Source organism: Danio rerio, chromosome 20, assembly GCF_049306965.1.
Source record: "Danio rerio strain Tuebingen ecotype United States chromosome 20, GRCz12tu, whole genome shotgun sequence".
NCBI lineage: Eukaryota > Metazoa > Chordata > Actinopteri > Cypriniformes > Danionidae > Danio > Danio rerio.
Genome location: NC_133195.1, coordinates 44,043,074 through 44,064,053, shown reverse-complemented (window position 1 = coordinate 44,064,053; position 20,980 = coordinate 44,043,074). Strand labels below are relative to the sequence as shown.

Below are 20,980 nucleotides of genomic sequence, written 5' to 3'. Positions count from 1 at the left end.
TCAATTCAAATGGTCTCATTAAATATATTTTCCTTATATGCTTATTAAGAAAAATTGTACTGCTGGTTGAGTTGAACTTGTTAAAGTAAATGTGAATATGTACATACTTTTCCCCTCTTTGTTGTAGTTTTACAAAATAAGAAAGATATTGAGAAGAACATCTGCCAGTAAAGTCACTTCAGTTACCCAAACTGCTTTCTGCTGTTCTTACGCTATTGGGACAATACAATTGGTTGGGACAGAATAATTATTATTATCCCTATCATTTTTTTGTATTTTCATAATAATTTAACCCCCCCCCCCCCCCCCCCTTCAATATGTAAGAAACAAAAAGATAGGGTTTTGACTGCATATACTCTGTGGAAGAATGACTGAGTGTGTGTCTAAGGCTCAGCCCTACACACAACAACCACAGATATATTTCAGCAGCTGATGTGTGACAAGATAAACGTGGTGATTTGCATTATTACTGGTGACAGGTAATGCTTGAAATATAAACTGTCTGTTGTCCAAAGATGCATCAATCATGTCAGGTTTCCACTTTTTCCTGTACTTTAATGTTAAAACGGCCCTCCTATGATTTGTCAGTCACTGAAATGGCCCCCCCCCACCAATTTAAGTTTGAGACCCCTGGTCTAGCTAGTGTCCAAGAACAATGTTATTTTGATGTCTGATAATGACATTAAATGCCATTAATATTTGGTTAATTTTAGGTTGTGTTGGAAAGTGACCAAAATTCAATATTGTCATCAAATACTGACATTTATTTGTCAGGTACTGTATGGCAAACAAATTCCAATGTCTGATAGATGTCATATTGATAACATCCATACATAGGTAATATCACAAGCTGTAACATCATTAGACGTTGATACTCAGCTGGTTTTAGGTTGCGTTGGAAAGTGACTTTGGGTTCTGACATCAACCTGATTTTCATTTCCACCCACAATGCAACACCCCACAAGATTGGGGTACAACATCAATCTGACGTCATGTTGACTCCCTGGGCCTGCTGGGCCTTTTGTTAAAGTCATCTAATATTGCAAACTTTACTAGGCAACAGGACTACAAGAAACTAAAAGAAGCCTGACAATAGCATATATAAACTTTTAAAGACCTACCATGAGCTTCAATCAAATACATTTTGTTTTATAGTAATTCAAGAGTTCACCCTTAACTGATGATTGATTATAAAGCGTGTTTGGCATGCTGTCCCAGGAGAAAGCCCTGAGCCTGTGAGATCCTCGAGCCCAGGGTAGGGCTTGAGATAGGTAGAGCCAGATAGGTTGCGAGAACTCCCCTGCTTGATAATGGTAAATGTAGATTAGGAATAGTTATGGAGTAGGTAGAGCCAGATAGGTTGCGAGAACTCCCCTGCTTGATAATGGTAAATGTAGATTATGAATAGTTATGGAGAGTGTATGCTGAATTCAACGCTTGTCTGATGTCGATTTAGTTTTGTCAATTTACTTATGTTACTTGTTTTTGGTCTGTGGGAAGAAACCAGAGAGCCCTGGGAAAACCCACGCAAACACAGGGAGAACATGCAAACTGCACACAGAAATGCCAATTTAGCCAGGTAAGAGCGGAGCCAGCGACATTCTTGCTGTGAGGCAATAATACTAACCATTGGGCCTCCACGCTGCCCTGACAAGGAAAGGGGAGGAGTAGGGTAGGAAGGGCGGATTCTTCAATACGAAGATGGCTGAGGTAAGATACTCTAGTTATTTATAGCGATTTAGGAATCGTCTGATTGGTGAATCATGCATTAGCTAATGAGGCCCAGCTGCTATCAATCATAAGCGCGTGCTCCTCTCGAAATTAGTTTATAAATAAACGCCACTAATTAACTCAGCTACACATTTGTGTTCGTTTTAGTTTGATAAGAATTTTGATATTTTATTTTTTTAATTCAACCGAGTACAAAACCAACATGCAAAAATAATTTCTGAAGTTTTATAATTAATCGAATAATATTTCACATATATAAGGAATTTAAGAAATTTTTATACTAACATTTCAGGTTTTAAAATATGTTTAAATATATATTATTTAATGTAATAACCTAAACAATGTAGTTTTATGTTTTACTTATTATTTCGTAATGTGCAATAATTTATTAAAGTTATGGAGTATACTGTATCAATAGTTGTGAATTATCCTGAAGATTTGATTCATTATATGATTCATTAGGTGTGTGTGTGGGGGGGGGTGGGGGTGGGGTGGGAGGGTTTCCCAGTACTGGGTTGCGGCTGGAAGGGCATCTACTGCATAAAACATATGTCAGAATAGTTGGCAGTACATTCTGCTGTAATTATCCCTAATAATATAAGGGATTAAGCTGAAGGAAAATGAATGATTGATTCATTAGCTTTTTAGTAAAATACTTTTAAAAGGTTTATGGAAATATTTATTGTATAGAAAATATATACACTGAAATGTAATTAGTTAAAAAATTACTCCTAATCAAACTCGTTCCAAAGTTTCATTGATGCAGATAATTTTGCATCATGCAATAAAGTGCTTTATCTGTTAACATCAATGGTACTTGGTATTCACTTTCATCACTGCATTTTTATAATTAATTTTGATTTTAAAGATTCCTGACAATGTTTACTTTCTTCATTGCGTTGCTGCAGAAATGTTTGCATCATGCAGTAAGCACACATTTACAAAAGTATCTTATAATATAGAAAATAAAAAGATAGATGGCATAAGAAATCTGAAAAGCACATACTGTGTAGACTCCCTAGTGTTCTTTGTAACAGCGTGAACCAAGGTGTCCTGCCCAGAGCCAACAGCATGACCTTCACCCTTAGTAAAATTCTCAGTCTCCACTTCAATAACTGCTCCCAAGCTGCTCTCCACATACTCCCTTAGATACTTGACAAACTCATAGCTGAATAAAAGAGAGAAAGAGAGAGCTTCAAAATAAGTCAAACAATCAGCAATCACAATTAGGCTTAACACATACAGACAGATCTCTCACTTGTGGAAGTTCTTGTCAGTTTCCTCCAAATGAAGCAGGATCTCCTCAGCACATTCTACCGATGGTGCTCCTGAGATTCTGTCTTTGACACTTTTCAGGAGCTTTCGCAGCAGGGTCTGGAGCTCTGCCTCATCCTCGGTGGAGAACTGAGACATCGCTCCTCAGGGGGTGTAATCGGCTCTTCTCAGCAGGGAATCTCTTGTTTAGAGAAACAAGGGTGTTAAGTAAGGTGTGTTTGGCCTGTAGTAACAGAGGTGGGAAGTATACGCAGTCTATGCAGTGTATTTTGACACAAAGTTTGTGTTTTTTTAGGTTTAGCAGGAATGCTTCTACTGTACAAAAAGATTCTAGGAACTGGGGCTGGGCCAATAAAACAATATTTTATCGAATTACGATAAAATTTATGTCAATAACAATAAGCTCTGGACTTTTTTTTACTCTATATTATTCAAAGAGCCAATCACACAGCAAAAACAATGGGAATCTTAAAATGTGTTGATATTAGAGATGCATCGGATTTTCAGCCACCATTTAATGCTATTTAATGGACCAGCTAAGTTTTGTGGCTTCAGTCATTCATTGTTGGGATAATCTTTTTAAATCTGGAAGCATTAACAACTTAAATCAAAATATATATCGTATCATTTAATATAGAAAATAATTATCAAGATGGCATTTTTGCCATATCGCCCAGCCCTTCCTGGAATGCCTTAAAAACAGTATTTAAAGGATTTTATGTAACATTTTTCATCATTATTTTACCCAATACAAACAAAAAAGAAAAACAAAGGTATTCATATTTAGGTTGAAACAGCAAAGCTAGAAACGCACAAATCTGACTGACACATATCAGGCCCGTAACCAGGGGGGAGGGGGTGGTTCAAAACACCCACCCCTCATTGACAAAGTCTAGAATTTTTCTCATATATGAGCTCATTTGTCCTATTTTGACTGTTATACCATCATAAATAGTGAAACTAATTCATAGAAAAACCATTATATTAAAATGAATTTAAATAGAATTGTTGTTATCCATGAATTTTCAAATGTACTTTCAAAAACTGTGAAGCTCTCCACTACTGCTATTATTATTTTTTAATATTATTATTATATCACAAACAATCGGCGAGAGGGTCAAAGTAACCGAAAGTCATTCATTTTCAATGAGAACCGGCGGTGAGGAGCAGTGCGGCGCATCTTCTCCGGTGTGGGTGTCGAGGAGAATTGAAATCAAGTCAACTTTATGGTAATGAGTTATGACGCAGTTCGGCGGCAAGCTATCAGTGTGAAGCTATCCACCGCTTTAGAGGAGTTCAGAAAACACAGTCCTGTAAACTTTGGTTCTGACCACAGTTGTTCCCAGGGGTTTGATTATTGCGGTTGCCAGATTTTCAAGTCGCGACGACGCAGGGCCTTCTAATCACGCGGGGCCCCCCTGTGGTGCGTGCCCTGCAGGCCCGTCCGCTACACGACTGCACCCAACCAGTGGTCTGTGTGGGTCCTAATGCCCCAGTCTAGCGACAGGGACACTATACTGCTCAGTGAGCACTGTCTTTCAGATGAGACAATGAACCGAGGTCCTGACTCTCTGTGGTCGTTAAAAATCCCGGGATGTCCTTTGAAGAAGAGTAGGAAATGAATAAGAAAATTTGATAACTGGCCTCTGTCTATCATGGCCTCCTAACCATCCCCATATCATAATGGCTTTATTACTCTGTCTCCTCTCCACCAATCAGCTGGTGTCGGGTGTGTGGTCTGGCGCAATATGGCTGCTGTCGCGTCATCCAGGTGAATGCTGCACACTGGATGAGAAGATTCCCCCCTATGTGAAAAGCGCTTTGATTGCCCAGAAAAGCACTATACAAATGTAAGGAATTATTATTATTTTTGTGTTTAATTTAAAACGGATTGTTTTTTTTATTATATACTAGGTAATACATACATATACATATATATATATATATATATATATATATATATATATGTGTGTGTGTGTGTGTGTGTGTGTGTGTGTGTGTTTATATATATATAATATTTTATATTATATTATATATTTCTTTATTCTAAATTTAAGAAATATGTTTGGAACATCAAAATAGTGTGGTTGTGATGGTCATCTGACAAGCTAATCCAGCTAAAAAAATGTGCTTAAAATGTATTTAAATCTCATAATTAAATAAAAAAACAATTAAGTGTATAACTGCAAAAAGGTCTACTTATTGAGAAAAAAAAGAACCCCCTTTGCCAAACTGGATACGGGTCTACATATAATGCTTTGAAAACAATATTCTAAGGATTCTAAATGATTTTACGCAACTTTTTTCTTTATTATTTCACTCAACCCAAAACAAACAATACATTTTAAAATGAAAATTCATATGTAGGTAGAAATAGCAAAGGCAGACATGCCCAAATCTCACTGAAGCACATATACAGTCTACTCAAGGCTAGCTAATATAGCTAAAATGTGAAAATAGAGTAATAAATAGAGTCATTCACGTTACAGCAAACGCCTACCCGAGGGGAAAAAGCACCACAAGTTAGCTGCCATATTATATGAGCATTAAAACTGACGTTTGCTATTCAAAGCCCACAGTTTTCCTTATTATTAACATTACAAATACACATAATGAATAGTTTGAAACATTACCTGCTAAAATTTCACATCATGTTCTCACAGACCAGCAACGACGCTTCCATGAGATTAGAAATAATTCATAAGCAGACGTTTCATAATGCAGGGAGCTGTGTAAAAGTCAGCTTAGCATCCGTTAGCACTATCCGTTTCTATGGAAACAAGCTCAGCTGTGTTGAAGCCTCCACAATACGCGGGTGTAAAACACCCGTCATTTGCGAAATATAAGCTTCTCTGCACAACCATATGCATATATTCTGTTTCCAGCACAGTTTAAGCTAGCAAAAATTATACGAGGAAGCACATCAAAACCGGAGAAATGGTAAGAAAGGTATTGTTTGGATGTATGTGACGCTGACTGAAGACGCCAGCTTTAGTCACGTGACAGGAGTGTGTCACGTGACTTTTGAATGTTCCGGGTTTCCTGATTCATATGATGTGAGGAGACCGAAGAGGAGAATCTGGTGATATAGCGCGTGTATTAACAAACATAGTGAAGCTAGTTGGGTGCAAACTAAAACGTTGAATTTAAAGAGTACAATTTTTCGAATCAGCAGGTAACTGAGAGTGTACAGAATACAGCTTGTAATGGCCGCTGTTGACAGCTTCCAGCTTTTGTATAGAGAAATTGCTAGATCATGCAGTGGTTATGTGGAAACGCTGGCGCTCGTGGGCGCGTGTTACATGGCCAGCAAAACTGTTATATTTATGAGGGACTGCTATAGTCTGATAAGGCTTTATTTTGTTCCTCGTCTTGTGCGCCATAGAGATCTTAGTCAGCAATATGGACAATGGGCTATCATATGTGGTAGGTTTAAAAGTGAATAACTATCTTTTTTCATAATGAATTCATGCATTATTAATGTATTTCCATTATAAAGTAATATGGGACATTCTACCAGAAACGTACATTATGTGTCCCTGAAATAAAAACATAAATAGAGTGAATAAGAAGTATTTAATCCCCAAAATTTCTGTGAGTTCTGTAAAGGAATATGTCCTTCACTTGGTTCTCAGACTTTTTTTTCTTCATTACAAACACTTAACAAAATATACAAACCTGTCATTGTCCTTAGCCAATTTGAACCTAGAGCTTTAATAGTTTTGTAATGCAAAAAAATGTTATTTAGAGAGAGAGAGAGAGAGAAAAAAAACAGAAATAGCAAAGTTTAAGTTTTTATCATTCACATCAATTGATTAAACACATGAGATTTTAAATCAAATCTACAAATAAATACTACAAATATATAATACAAATAATTTTACAATTGTCCCCATGTTTCTGTCAGTCATAAAATGTGTGCAATACATGTTTAAGACTCGGAAGTGACCACATTTGACAGAAGAAGCTGACAGTCATCAAGGATGCGTTCTATTATTGAATTGTATAATTTTATGCTTGCTTTTTAGGATTTTTTTTGAGGAGGACAACTTTAAGTCAGGCCATCACATTTTTTATAAGTGAAAATGTTTGTTTCTGGTAGATTGTCCCATATATGTTTTAACACTGCATTCCATGGAAGCTTGTTCTGTCACAGAATAAAAATGAAAAAGATAGTAAACTTAATCTGAAGATTCTTAATCAGAATTTTCCCTCTGAGTTTGAGTTTTCACAATTCTAATATTTTTCTCTCATAATCCTTTTTTTTTCTCCAGAGAATTGAAGTTATTCTTATCTACATTCACACATTTAGACTTTCTCCTTAATTATATAATTTCAGAAAAGGATTCTTTGCAAATTCTAAAAAGGGAAATCATATTATCAGCCAATGACTATCAAAGCTTAACATTGTTTACAGTCAAATAAATAGTGCTAATGTTGTTTTGAAGTCATACTTGCATGTGATTGAAGACCGAATATTCAAAGTACCATGGTAAACATTATAGTCTGCATGTCACAAGCTGTCGTTGAATGTATGAGCAAATATATAACAGCAGTTACAGGAATGAATTAAGTATTAAAGTGATGGTTCACGTCCCATAAAACAATTTTCCATACTATTTACTCACCCTCAAGTGATTCCAATCCTTTATAAAATTCGTTCTTTTGTCAAACACAAAAAAAGATATTTTGAAGAATGCTTTCAACCTGTAACCATTGACTTCCATAGTAGGAAAAACAAATTCTATGAAGGTGCATGGCTAGGTTTCAAACATTTTTTTTAAATATCTCTTTATGTGTTCGACAGAAGAAATTCAAAAAGGATTGATACAAGTAAATGATGATGATGATCTTAATTTTTAGGTGAACTATCCAATTATTGGTTCAAACCTTGCATTTGTGAGATACAGTTATCAGAAAATAAATATTTATAACATAGGTCACATTTGGCTTTTCTTTTTTCCATGCTGGAAACAAGCTTCCATAAAAAATAGAAATGTTACTGTTATGTAAAAAATGTGTCTTTCATTTATTAATTTATTCCAACAGGTGCTTCAGAGGCAATAGCAAAAGCATATGCAGAGGAACTGGCCAGGCATGGCATCTGTGTGATCCTGATTAGCAAAGACCTCAGCAGTGTGTCGGACACTGCCAGACTAATCTCAAACAATTACGGCGTGGAGGCCATTTGTATTGAGGCAGACTTTAATCAAGGCCCCTCGGCCTGCAAACCCATAAAAGATGCCATCAGTAGTAAAGATATCGGTTTCCTTGTTAACAGTTTTGACGGGACTCTGGAGATTTCTCAAAACTTCCTAGAACTCTCTGAATCTGTACTGTGGGGCACTATCAATAGAAATATAGCAGCTACCACCCTTGTCACCCGCCTGGCACTGCCCGCTATGATGGAAAAGGGAAGAGGAGCAGTGGTCAACATTTCCTCAGGGCACTGCTTTCATCCGATTCCTAGAAAGGCAGCTTTTTCTGCATCTACGGTCAGTGTGTTTACTTGTCTTCTTGTTTTCCTGCCAATATATAGTGTTCTATTCAAATCATTTCAAGTTTATTGGCATAGTGCTTTTTACAGTTATTATCATTCCAAAACAGCTTTACGAAAAATGCCAGAAAGAGTTAAGGTGTTGAGTATAAGGAGGACAGTACATATAGTTAATCTGCAGTTCTACAATATATAGTGTACATTTCAAAAAGAAGGTGTCTGTGTATAATACATATTCGATGAAGTGATCTGATCATTACAATAATTGTGTATTGTGAATTGCTTGAAGGTCCCATAAAATTAAAATAAAGTTTTTTAGATGTTAGTGTAAGTATTGTTAGTTTTTTTGGGTTATCTATAAGTGGCAAAAAGTAACAAAATTCACGTTTAGAAGATATAAAATTTATATAAGCTTGTAGTCAATTCCACCTAAATAGATCAATGGTTTATTCACATCGCCTCATACTTCAGGTTCTCATGAAATCGTGACCAATCAAATGCTCTCTTGTATCTGACATGCCCTGCCCCCCGTCAAGACACTTCACATTTGATGCGACTGATCTCAAAAACACTTACTGGCAAAACGATGAGAAAAAATGCTATTGGCTGTTTTTTTTTTTTTTATAAAGGGGAGGAGCTACACTATGCCCCTGTATAATACATATTCGATGAAGTGATCTGATCGTTACAATAATCATGTATTGTGAATCGCTTGAAGATCCCATGAATTTAAAAACGTTTTTTTTTTACATGTTAGTATCAGTATTGTTAGTTTTTAGGATATTTACAAGTGACAAATCAGTGACAAAATTCATGTTTAGAAGATATAAAATGGATACAAACATGTTAAGCTTGTAGTCACTTCCGCCTAAATAGATCAATGGTTTATTCACATCGCTTCATACTTCATTCAGGTTCTCATCAAATCGTGACCAATCAAATGCTCTCTTGTATCTGACATGCCCCGCCCCCTTTAAGACACTTCACATTTGATGCGATTAAGCTCAATGACATTTACTGGCAAAACAATGAGAAAACAAAATGCTATTGGCTGTTTTTTCTTAAAGGGGAGGAGCTACACTATGCCCCACCCTTTCTTCGTGTTTAGTTTAAGATTACGTCAAACGTCAAATACAGATGCACATTTCAAAGTATTAAACGGGCTCTTTAAAGTGTTGAGTATAGGGAGGATAGTATATATAGTGTACATTTCAAAAAGTCGGATATTCGATGAAGTGGTCAGATTATTATAATATTTATATATTGTGAATGGCTTAGACTTTGCGCCGTCCTTGACGTCTTCGTAGGTTTGTCATCCCTCTTCAATTCCTACTTGCTAATGTTGCAATGTTTATCAATTCCCCACAGGCCTTTCTCGATAACTTCAGTCGCTCCCTGCACTATGAATATGGTGATCAAGGAGTCTTTGTGCAGAGTCTGCTGCCTTTTAGAGTCGCATCTCAAAGACCTGAGGGTTCTGCTCCTCCTGCTAGCTGGTTGGTGCCAAGCCCACAAGTGTATGCCAGCCACGCTCTTTCAACTTTAGGCATCTCTCACAGAACCACAGGATACTGGCCTCACAGTATGCAGGTATTTCTTCAATTGGTTTCCTCTTGAGTTCGATACCTACCGTGTATTTAGTATTTTATTTTATTTTTTTAATGTGTTTACATTTGCATTGTCTCTAGCTTGGACTGGTGAAGATGATGCCGGAGTGGGTTTGGATGCTGGGGTCACGCGTTTTCACAATGGCCACCTGAAATGTTTTACATCTATATGAAAGACGATGTTGTTTCGACCAAATTTGGAGATGGAAAGCATGTTGAAACTCATTCCTACTGTATAATCAATTCTGTGTGAAATGGCTCAGATTTTCAGTATATTTGATTGCACAACATTTAGCAGTTGGATCATGATGACTAAGCTATTATATTTTTTGCACTACTGTTATATATACTATATAGGTTTTGACTTTAAATTCCATCTTTATTCATTTAGTAAAGGTCATGTTCATATTTTGAAAAGAAAGGGTTTTGTAAATGAGGTATTTATTTAAATTTCAGGTATTTTGAGTGTACTGGCTGTACTCAGCAGTGACAGAACATATTTTACTACTGATTGTCTGATTATTGCAGTGTATCTCATGTAATAAAGATATGATCAATAAAAAGCTTTGATGCATATATAAAGACTGCATTTTTTAAATAAACTTTTGATACACAGGATCATTCCCAAGTTCCATGCTTGAAACTTGAATTATTTGGTAACACTACAATAAAGTTGTATTAGTTAATGCATTTACCAACTTGAACAAACAATGAACAATACATTTATTACAACATTATTTCATTATTAATTCATTTAATAAATAATAGTATATATATATGTTATTAAATCATAAATTTAATTAATAAAACAAACATGTTCATGTTAACTTATGGTGCATTAACTAATGTAAACAAGCATGCATGTGAATGTTAATACATGTAATACATGCAAATGTTCAACTACGATTAATAAATGCTGTACAAGTACTGTACATAACTAGCTCATGTTAGTATATACATTAACAACATCTTATTATAAAATGTGACTATTTTTTTTATGTTTGGAACTTTTTTCTCTATCATATAAACTCTAGTCATGCTGACTGTCATGCCAGTATTATCTCTCTAAATGAGCGGATAAGGTCAAATGTTGTGTCTCGAGTGCCAAGAACACATAATACACTTGGTTTATGTAATCCCATGTATGTTGACCTTAACAAAAGTACAAAACAAAGACAAGACTTTTTTTAGTAATAGATCTCCTTCAGTGTATTTAAAATGGAAATCTCCATGTAGAAAAAAATACTTCAGAAAATGGTTTCAGAAATTATTTTTTCACAATCAAGTATGAAATAGTCAAATGTTAGTTAATAATTTTTGCTATTATAATAACTATTTTGATTGATTTATGTATTTTGTTGTACTAGAAATACTTTTAAGCTAATAACGCAACACTATACTGAGGACTGTACTACCTGTTTACTTTATATAAAAACATTATATAAAAACAATCATTTTTGTTATTTAGATGACTGTCCTGCAGAAAGAAAATCATTATTTAGCATTACAGAGCAGTAGTAAAGCACAATCCATAGTTAAACATATACAGTTGAAGTCAGAATTATTAGCCCCCTCAATTATTAGACCACTTGTTTATTTTTTCCCCAATTTCTGTTTAACAGAAAGCAGATTTGATTTTTTTTAACACATTTCTAAGCATAATAGTTTTATTAACTCTTTTCTATTAACTGATTTCTTTTAGATTTACCATGATAACAGAAAAAAAACTGCTTTTATTCCTGCCGAAATAAAACAAATAAGACTTTCTACAGAAGAAAAAACATTATCAGACATACTGGGAAAATTTCCTTGCTCTGGTAAACATTATTTGGGAAATATTTAAAAAGAAAAAAAAAATTGAAGGGGGCTAAAAATTCTGACTTCAGCTGTATTCTAAAGTAAATTCATGCCATATAAATATGCATGAGAAACGCAGCTTAACATATCCAAACTAAATATTCCAGCTCCAGATGTCAAGGTTGAAAATGGTTGGAGTCTACACAATGATAATGTGACAATCTTTGTTTTGGTTCAAAACTGCCTCCTAGGATAGGAAGTGGAAGGTTTAACGAAAACTTGTTACACATACATCTTTGTTGAGTCCCTGAGCAGTCTTTTCGAGCCTTCTCTGTGCTTTTATATTTGGTAAGTAAATGTATTTGTCATTTTACTGTATGGGGTCATTGGGGTCATTTAGATATTTTTTAGAGGAAAACATAAGGGTTTTAATATTGCATTTTAAATAAATGTGAATTTTTATCCTAAAAAGTATGTAAAAGTAAACTTTTAACTTTTGCTTTTTTATGTATTACTCTAAATTTATTTCTGATAAATAGTAAACTCTGCCTTGGTGAGTATAGGAGACCTCTTTAATAAACATAAAAATATATATTTTACTTACACTTAGTAAATTTACTTTTACTAAGTGAATTTATTTTTCATTTATCAATAAAATTATCAAATTTATTTATTTCTTTACAATTTAACTGTAATGTTTGGAGTCATTAAGATTTTTTTAGATGAAAACACAGGTTATAAAATATTGTATTCTAAATAAATGTCACTGATTTGAACTTTCTATTTAAACCGTCCTAAAAAAAAAAGTATTGAAAAAAATATTGAGCAGATTTTTTTGAACATTGTGAATAACATTAGCATATCAAAAAAATATTTTTGATTTTATTTATTCATTTACAACTTAACTGCTATATTTGGGGCTATTTAGATATTTAGATACTTTTGTTTAGTGGAAAACACAAAGTTGTAAATATTGTATTTTAAATAAATGTTATTGTTTTGAACTTTATTCAAAGTGTGCAAAAAAGTACAATGTGTAAATGTTAAGCAGATTTTATAAAAAACTGTTAATTTAGCATATAAGAATTATATATTTTATTAAAACTTTGATGTTTTGCTTTGTCTAGCCAATATAAAACAAATAAAAGTTTCTCCAGAAGAAAAAATATTATTAGACATACTGTAAAAATGTCCTTGCTCTGTTAAACATAATTTGGAAAATATTTAAATATTTATTATTTGTAGTGCATATGTCTTGCTGTGGATTTCTTATCTAATATCTGGTGTGATTTAAAATGATTTATCTAGTCTAACGCACACAGTTAAAGTCAGAATTAGCCTTATTAGCTCTCATGAATTATTACCCCCAGTATATTTTTCCCCAATTTCGATTTAACGGAGAGAAGATTTTTTTTAGTATTATTAGTATTAATAATAGTTTTAATAACTCATTTCTAATGACTGATTTCTTTTATCTTTGTCATGATGACAGTACATAAGATATACTGACTAGATATTTTTGAAGATACTAGTATACAGCTTAAAGTGCAATTTAAAAGCTTATCTAGGATAATTATGTTAACTTAGCAAGCTAGGGTTATTAGGCAAGTCATTGCATAATGATGGTTTGTTCTACAGACAATCAAAAATAAATATTGCTTAAGAGGGCTAATAATATTGACCTTAAAAAAACTGAAAACTTTTATTCTAGCCAAAATAAAATAAATATGACTTTTTATGAAATTCAACCGGGCTAATAATTTTGACTTCAACTGTATATATAAAACTACTCGAAAACATCCTATTTTGCACTTCGGTAAAAAATCAGCATTCAGATATTGGTAAATGTTCAAAACGTGTTGTGTAAATGTTCAAAAATGTGCTTATTACAGAATTATAAGCTCAGATAAAGACTGCGTATTGCTAATGACAGCATCAATGTTTTGAGTTTTTGAGGTAAAACCTTAGTTCCTATGCACAGCATGGAACATAACCTACTGCATACTGCATGTTAAATCCACAATGTTAATGTTAAAACAGTGCTTGTACAAAATGTTGCCAGTCTATCCAATTAATAAAAATGTCTTTTCTTTTCAGGAATTCAATTAACATTACAGATGGGCGAGTGGGATTTCCTCGGACGACTGCTGGATAGAGTCCAGACACACTCCACCGTAGTGGGAAAAATCTGGCTCACCGTCCTGTTTGTCTTCAGGATTCTAGTCCTTGGAGCCGGCGCTGAGAGAGTGTGGGGCGATGAGCAGTCCGACTTCATCTGCAACACAGAGCAACCGGGATGCGAAAACGTCTGCTACGACCGCGCGTTCCCAATCTCGCACGTCCGCTACTGGGTGCTTCAGATCATCTCTGTGTCCACGCCAACTCTGGCCTACCTGGGCCACGTCGTCCACGTCATACACGCCGAAAAGAAAGTGCGAGAGATGATGAAGAAAGAGCTTCAGAATGAGCAAATCAACCTCTTCCTCAAGAAAGGCTACAAAGTTCCCAAGTACAGCCGGGAAAACGGGAAGGTCAACATCCGTGGACGTCTTCTGAGAAGCTACATTCTGAGTTTGCTTTGTAAGATACTACTGGAGGTGGGTTTCATTTTGGGCCAATACTATCTTTATGGCTTCACTCTTAGGGCTCAATATGTCTGCAGCTATTTCCCGTGTCCTCACAAGGTGGACTGTTTTTTGTCGAGGCCCACTGAGAAAACCATCTTCATTTGGTTTATGCTGGTGGTGGCTTGCATTTCCTTGCTCCTAAATGTGATTGAGATCTTATATCTTTGCGCTAAGAAGATCAGCGAGTGTCTCAGCCGCAAAAAGGACTACACCATCACTCCGGTGACCCCTGTGGTGAGCAAAAAGAACTTTAAAAATACAGATCAGGTGATACAGAATTGGATGAACCGCGAGTTGGAGCTTCAGAGGAGGGAACCTGGCAATGAGGCGACCAAGAGCTTGGCTTCAGAGGGTCGCAGTGCTGACATGCAAGAGGTTCATATCTGATCAGCAGGCCTTTGTACACAAAGGCTTTCACACGGTCAACTAAAGCAAACAGTCAGTCATACAAAGTGACTCGTGCATGGTCATGACCGCCTGGCTTTAAGCACACGATGAGCTGCCTCTCTCTGTTTAACAGATCAATAATGTATTGCTGAAATTTGTGATGTTTTCCTTTTTCTTTATTGTGTCTAAAATTACTTTCTGTGTGAAGGTTCAATGCATTTTCAAAACTGTGACATGTAAACTGTTCTGTTTCAATCTGTTTCTGTATTTATACAAAAATAAATGCATTTGAATGCAGTTTATGTGCAGCAAAAAAAAAATAAAATAAAAACATTATATAAAGATCATTCAAAGAATCATTTCTTTTTTTAATCAAACTACTGTGCTGATTAATATTCTGTCATTTTTCTTCCTGATAAAGTAGGTTACATTATTATATTCAGGGGCAGACTTAGTGATTTGGGGGCCTAAGCAACTCATTTTTTTTCCAGAAATTTTTTTTCTGTAGATTTTTTTATTTTATTATTTTTTTTGTAAACACATATTAAACATATTAAAAGTACTTAAATAATTTTAAATAAAGTATACAAAATCTTCCAAACTAATCACCATTTTTCATTTGAATTGAATAATAGCTGTTTGTGAATCGGGGGCCGTTTCACTGGGAAATGTTATTTTATTTGAACAGGCCCTCTCTTAACAAGCTCACAGCGCTCATCACCTGAGAGGTGTTTCGGCCAGAAAGCGGGATCGCAGAAAAGCTACGTTTCATTGTTTGTCTTATTTCTACTTTTTTTCCCCAAAATTTTATCTAAATTCTCACTCTACCTAACTCTACTCTGATCGCTGGCAGACTGGCGATGTCTTTGAACCACTCACACACCTCATGTGCAGTACGAAAGGAACGTTCCACTATTCTTGGGGGCCCCCGGTTTTGAACAGAAGTAATAATGTTAAAACCTTAACAGTTATAGAACGAACTTACAAAATATGGAAGAAAATGTATAAAAGAGCTACATGATTAATGTAGGCTTCTTGGCACTGAAGAAGCCTACACGGGGGCCCTAAGCGACTGCTTAGCTCGCTTATTGGTTAAGTCCGCCCTTGATTATATTACACATTATTCATTCATTTTCCTTCAGCTTATTCCCTTTATTAATCAGGGGTTGCCACAGTGAAATGAACCGCAACTTATCCAGCATAGGTTTTACACAGCGGATGCCATTCCAGCTGCTACCCAGTACTGGGAAAAACCCATTAACTCACAATCATTCTCACACATACACTTTGGCTACCCTAGCTTATTCAATTCACCTATAGCGCACGTCTTTGGGCTGTGGGGGAACCAGAGCACCCAGAAAAAAACCCTCGCAAACTCTGAGAACATGCAAACTCCACACAGAAACACCAACTAGTGTATATATACACACAGTCGAGCCTGAAATTATATACATTATACACTCTTTAAACCGAAATTATTTAATTATTCATACCCCAAGAGTATGAATAATTTCGAATTTGACTGTAAATATGTATTAATCACTTGTTTGTCCTAAAATAAACACATTTTCATTTTTAAACAGTTTCTTAAGATTTACTGAACATATTAGGTAATTATTATTTTTTTTAATTATATGAAGTAACTTTTGAAAACTTTTCTTCCAAGTTGTATTGTTATTGTTTGAATTGTAATGCTATCTGTATGGGTCAGAGACTTGAGTGTAGTATATACTATTGTTAAAGCCTTTCAATCATTAATGTGGCACTCCTGTGTACTTGCGTTCCAAATCCAGCTCTTTTTCATGACCATCTGACAACGTGACAGTCTGCCACTTTCAGCCATTACGCAATCTTAGTAAAGCCCAAAAATCAAGGTTCAACTTTTCTCGTCGATCACTTGGTATGCGGCTTAGTTTCTAATAGGTGCAGCTCGCTAAAGGTAAGAGTGAAATCAATATAACATTGTTGGTGTTTTTTTCTTTCATGTATTGTTTTAAAGGTTGAATGCTAATTTATAATAAAAAGGTGTTGCCTGTAATGTAAAAACAGTGTTTAGGAATGATTAAAAATAATGATCTGATCCTAATTATGCTAAGTACTTAATTGCTAATACCTAATTAATCATCTTAATGATTCTAGTTTACCTTAAACTAAAGACATAGACAGTAAAGCTGTGAAGAATGAATTTAACAATGTTTGCATGTATTATTTTTACCATTAGTTAGAGATGTTTTCAATTAAAAACAGTTTTCTGTCATCTAGTAATACCAGTATGTAGTATTTAGCATCAATAGCACATTCTTTTTATTTTTCACCAGCACCATATATTTAAAAAAAATAACTTACTTTACAATTTTATTAAACTCCATTAAATGTGAAATATTTAAATTAATAACATTAATTTATTGATTAAAGTTATTTTTATTATTATCATCATCATTATTTTTATATATATTTTTTTTTAAATGATCATCTATTCTTCATGTCAAATCTGAGTAGAATTTAGATTTTCTTCCCGTCAAATTCGAGTACAAATGTTCAGCTTGTTTAAAGGACTTATTAATAATTAAGTATATTAATCTATTAAGAGTATGGCATTAATGAAGGCTAGTTAAAAGGCTTATTGATTAAGTTTAACTTACAGTGGACTTTGTATTTAATCTGTGTTCCCTCTCTTTCTTATGTCAATTTTTTAGTAAAAAAAAATCTGAGCATCAGAAAACATGGGAGACTGGGGATTTCTCTCATCGTTATTAGACAAAGTACAGTCTCACTCCACCGTTGTTGGCAAAATATGGATGAGCGTGCTTTTCATCTTTCGGATCCTGGTGTTGGGAGCAGCGGCGGAGAGCGTTTGGGGTGACGAACAATCAAGTTTGGTTTGCAACACCTTGCAACCTGGTTGTGAAAACGTGTGCTACGACTGGCAGTTCCCCATCTCACACATCCGCTTCTGGGTCCTGCAGATCATATTTGTCTCCACTCCGACTTTGGTGTACCTCGGCCATGCGGTGCAGGTCATTCACAATGAGAACAAACTTAGGGAGAAGAAAAAAATCCTTGGTGATGGCCACATGTTGAAGGAACCCAAATACACCGACAGCCAAGGCCACGTCAAGATTAAAGGAAACCTCCTCGGCAGCTATCTAACGCAGTTGTTTTTTAAAATCATCCTTGAAATCGCGTTCATTGTTGGACAGTATTATTTATACGGCTTTATTATGGTCGCCAAGTTTACATGCTCCCGTTCCCCTTGCCCTTACACTGTTGAATGTTTCATGTCCCGTCCCACCGAAAAGACCATCTTCATTATATTTATGCTAGCGGTGGCCTGCGTATCTCTGTTACTGAATGTCATAGAGGTGTTTTACCTGCTGTTCACCAGAGTGGGATGTCGGAAGAGACGATCACATACTGTTACTACGGCTAAAAACCCGGCCAGTTTGTCTTCCTCCTGGCAGATGAACTCTGAAGACGCTCTGAAGCAAAACAAACTCAACAAGCAGTTTGAGAGCGGACAGAGCCTTGGAGGAAGCCTGGATGGGGCGAAAGAAGACATGCAATTGATGGAAGATCACTAGATGTTGACTCAGAAACATCTTTATAATTAAATTTTGCGTTGTTCAGTATTTAGTCAGTTGACTATTGTATGATACTTATCAAATGGATTGTGTTTAATTATTGCATGATCATTTCGTGCACAATGCATGTGGTAATTGGATAGTTTTGATAAACTATGGCACAAAAAAAAACACTCATTGCTGTATGATTGTAAATACTGCCTGTAAATATATGTATTAAGAGTAAGCAAACTCTAAGAGTAAGCATCTTTTGCTTAATTTTCACTGCCTGTCTTTTTTCTCGTTACAAAATATAAATTTATAGCAATGTGTGTTCTGAATGTAAATGTAATGTTCAGAGAACAATAACAATTTCTTTGTTTGAAATAAAACTTAAAAATGAATTAAAACTCTTTCCTTGCAAGACATTGTCTTCAATTAAGTATATATGTTTTATATATGTTTATTTATTTATTTATTTATTTATTTATTTAATTAAATGCACATAATGAATATAATTTCGTGCAGTACCAGGTGATGATTTTATATATTATTCATTCATTCATTTATTTTCTTGTCGGCTTAGTCCCTTTATTAATCCGGGGTCGCCACAGCGGAATGAACTGCCAACTTATCCAGCAAGTTTTTACGCAGCGGATGCCCTTCCAGATGCAACCCATCTCTGGGAAATTTATATATTATATTATATTATATTATATTATATTATATTATATTATATTATATTATATTATATTATATTATATTATATTATATTAGATTAGATTAGATTATACACTACCGGTCAAATGTTTGAGGTCAGTAGGATTTTTAAATGTTTTAAAATAAGCTAAATGTCACCGACTCTTAGCTTATATTTAATTTAATAGGTTATTCCAGTGATTTTAAAGATGAATTTTCTGGTTTATTACTCTAGATATCACAATCACATGATCCTTTCATTCTAATAGAAAATAATAATAATAATAATTATTATTATTATTATTATTATTATGTAAGTAACAGTAACAGTAATAAATAAGTAACAGTAATAAAAGCAATAATTACTGGAGTAATAATTTAATTTGAAACTACAACTTACTTAAAATTGATAGTAATAAATGTTTATTAAAGTAAAACTTTTATTTTTCCATTTGATAAATGTTGATATGATGAACAGAATAACTTTCTTTAAAAAATAAAAACATGAAGAAAACATATATATATATATATATATATATATATATGATATACACAGTGCTCAGCATAATTAAGTAGACACTATTTTGAAATTGTTGATATTTTGTATGATATTTTGTATGATATTTTTATCAATTTCTCAGTGAATATAGGCAATGTCTTTTGGTACATTTAAATAAAACTGATTTAATAAATGGCTTAAGTACTGACTAATAGGCATGGGCCAGTATATATAACGGTGTGTTAACCTTGGATAAAAAATGTCACTGTTTCACAGTATTGTAATTACTGCTCTAAAATATATTCTTTTAATATGTCTGGGTAAAAAACAAAAACTGTTTTCAGCTTTGAGCAAAATGACTGTGTTCGAAATCACATTCCATACTACATATATAGTACGCTAAAAACAGTATATGAGTAATATATCTGAATTCACAGAATTCGAAAAACAGTATGCGAGAAGTGACCGGATGACCTACTACATCCAGCGAGATTTCGAAGTGTGCATCCATCCAATCGATGCTATGCTATCCCATTATGCACCGCTAGAGTATTCATGAATGCAAGTAAAGCGGGTATGCCATGTGATGATGACAAAATGGCATTCATAAACGTCCGAGCTCCAGTTATACTACTTGCATTCATACTGTAAAGAACACACTTTTCAAATGCAGTACCTACTGAAAAGTAAGTGATTTTGTTGCAGCCAATACATTTTATTTTAAAAACATTTTAAATATTTTGAAATAGAAAATATGTCAGGCTAAATTATTTAAATGAAGACTTCTGCTATCTCCATTTGCTTCAATAAAACAGATTTCTTTACAATTTAAAATGGCATCTTTGGGTTTTTTTTTTCTGCTTTTCTGTTGTCCTAAAAAATACAAAAAATAAATGAATGACAAAAAATCTTACATGTATCGTAGGAACTGTACAACAGACAATTTTGACGGTTTGAAAACCTTGACTTTTCCAAACCGCGGTATACTTTGAAATCTATTATCGTCTAATGCCTACTGACTAATCTAACGTATGCACAAATGTAATATTGTAAAGCATCCTATTAAAACATGAATTTAAAAGAGATTTGTGAGGGGTATACTTATATATGCTGAACACTGTAAAAAAATAAAGAAACGCATGTAAAACATCATATAAAACCCGCAGATTAAGCTGCAGGCTGCATTAAAAGACTTGGATTATCTTTATACTGATGTGTGTTGTTCTCACATATCTCAAAAATGGCCACGCTGCTGATTTTTATCACTATATTTTTTACAGACTCCAGCACAAAACTAGCTC

General features: G+C 34.3%; 4 protein-coding genes across 10 annotated transcripts in view; 3 read left to right on the top strand and 1 right to left on the bottom strand.

Moving 5' to 3' along the window:
* Window positions 1-20,980, bottom strand: part of tbc1d32 (TBC1 domain family, member 32) — a 99,014-nt gene that overhangs the window by 70,909 nt on the left and 7,125 nt on the right. For 2 of the 7 annotated variants that reach the window (XM_073932914.1, XM_073932915.1), the window contains 3 exons: window positions 18,293-18,457; window positions 2,990-3,187; window positions 2,738-2,899 (listed from right to left, as the gene is read on the bottom strand). In XM_073932914.1, the coding sequence (XP_073789015.1) occupies window positions 2,738-2,899; window positions 2,990-3,144 (317 nt within the window). In that variant the 5' untranslated portion in view covers window positions 3,145-3,187; window positions 18,293-18,457. Of the gene's footprint in view, window positions 1-2,737; window positions 2,900-2,989; window positions 3,230-5,639; window positions 6,022-18,292; window positions 18,458-20,980 lie in introns of those variants that run through there. The other 5 variants (XM_009294920.5, XM_073932916.1, XM_021468491.3 and 2 more) reach the window with 3 other exon arrangements.
* Window positions 6,022-10,683, top strand: hsdl1 (hydroxysteroid dehydrogenase like 1). Its single transcript, NM_001008607.1, is given in 4 exon segments — window positions 6,022-6,432; window positions 8,056-8,501; window positions 9,872-10,093; window positions 10,192-10,683. Coding segments are annotated over 4 exon segments (960 nt in total). The 5' UTR covers window positions 6,022-6,212; the 3' UTR covers window positions 10,264-10,683.
* On the top strand, window positions 12,192-15,268 carry gja11 (gap junction protein, alpha 11). The gene is made up of 2 exons (NM_001030200.2): window positions 12,192-12,255; window positions 14,005-15,268. The coding sequence occupies exon 2, from the start codon at window positions 14,025-14,027 to the stop codon at window positions 14,919-14,921; it is 897 nt and encodes a 298-aa protein (NP_001025371.1). The 5' UTR covers window positions 12,192-12,255; window positions 14,005-14,024; the 3' UTR covers window positions 14,922-15,268.
* gja13.1 (gap junction protein alpha 13.1) lies at window positions 16,795-18,892 on the top strand. Its single transcript, NM_199612.2, has 2 exons — window positions 16,795-16,860; window positions 17,618-18,892. Exon 2 carries the CDS (start codon window positions 17,645-17,647, stop codon window positions 18,500-18,502), a length of 858 nt encoding a protein of 285 aa, NP_955906.1. The 5' UTR covers window positions 16,795-16,860; window positions 17,618-17,644; the 3' UTR covers window positions 18,503-18,892.

Bases quoted from the DNA above. Each gene is read 5' to 3' on its own strand.
- gja11 (NM_001030200.2), top strand. From the start codon at position 14,025: ATGGGCGAGTGGGATTTCCTCGGACGACTGCTGGATAGAGTCCAGACA.
- gja13.1 (NM_199612.2), top strand. From the start codon at position 17,645: ATGGGAGACTGGGGATTTCTCTCATCGTTATTAGACAAAGTACAGTCT.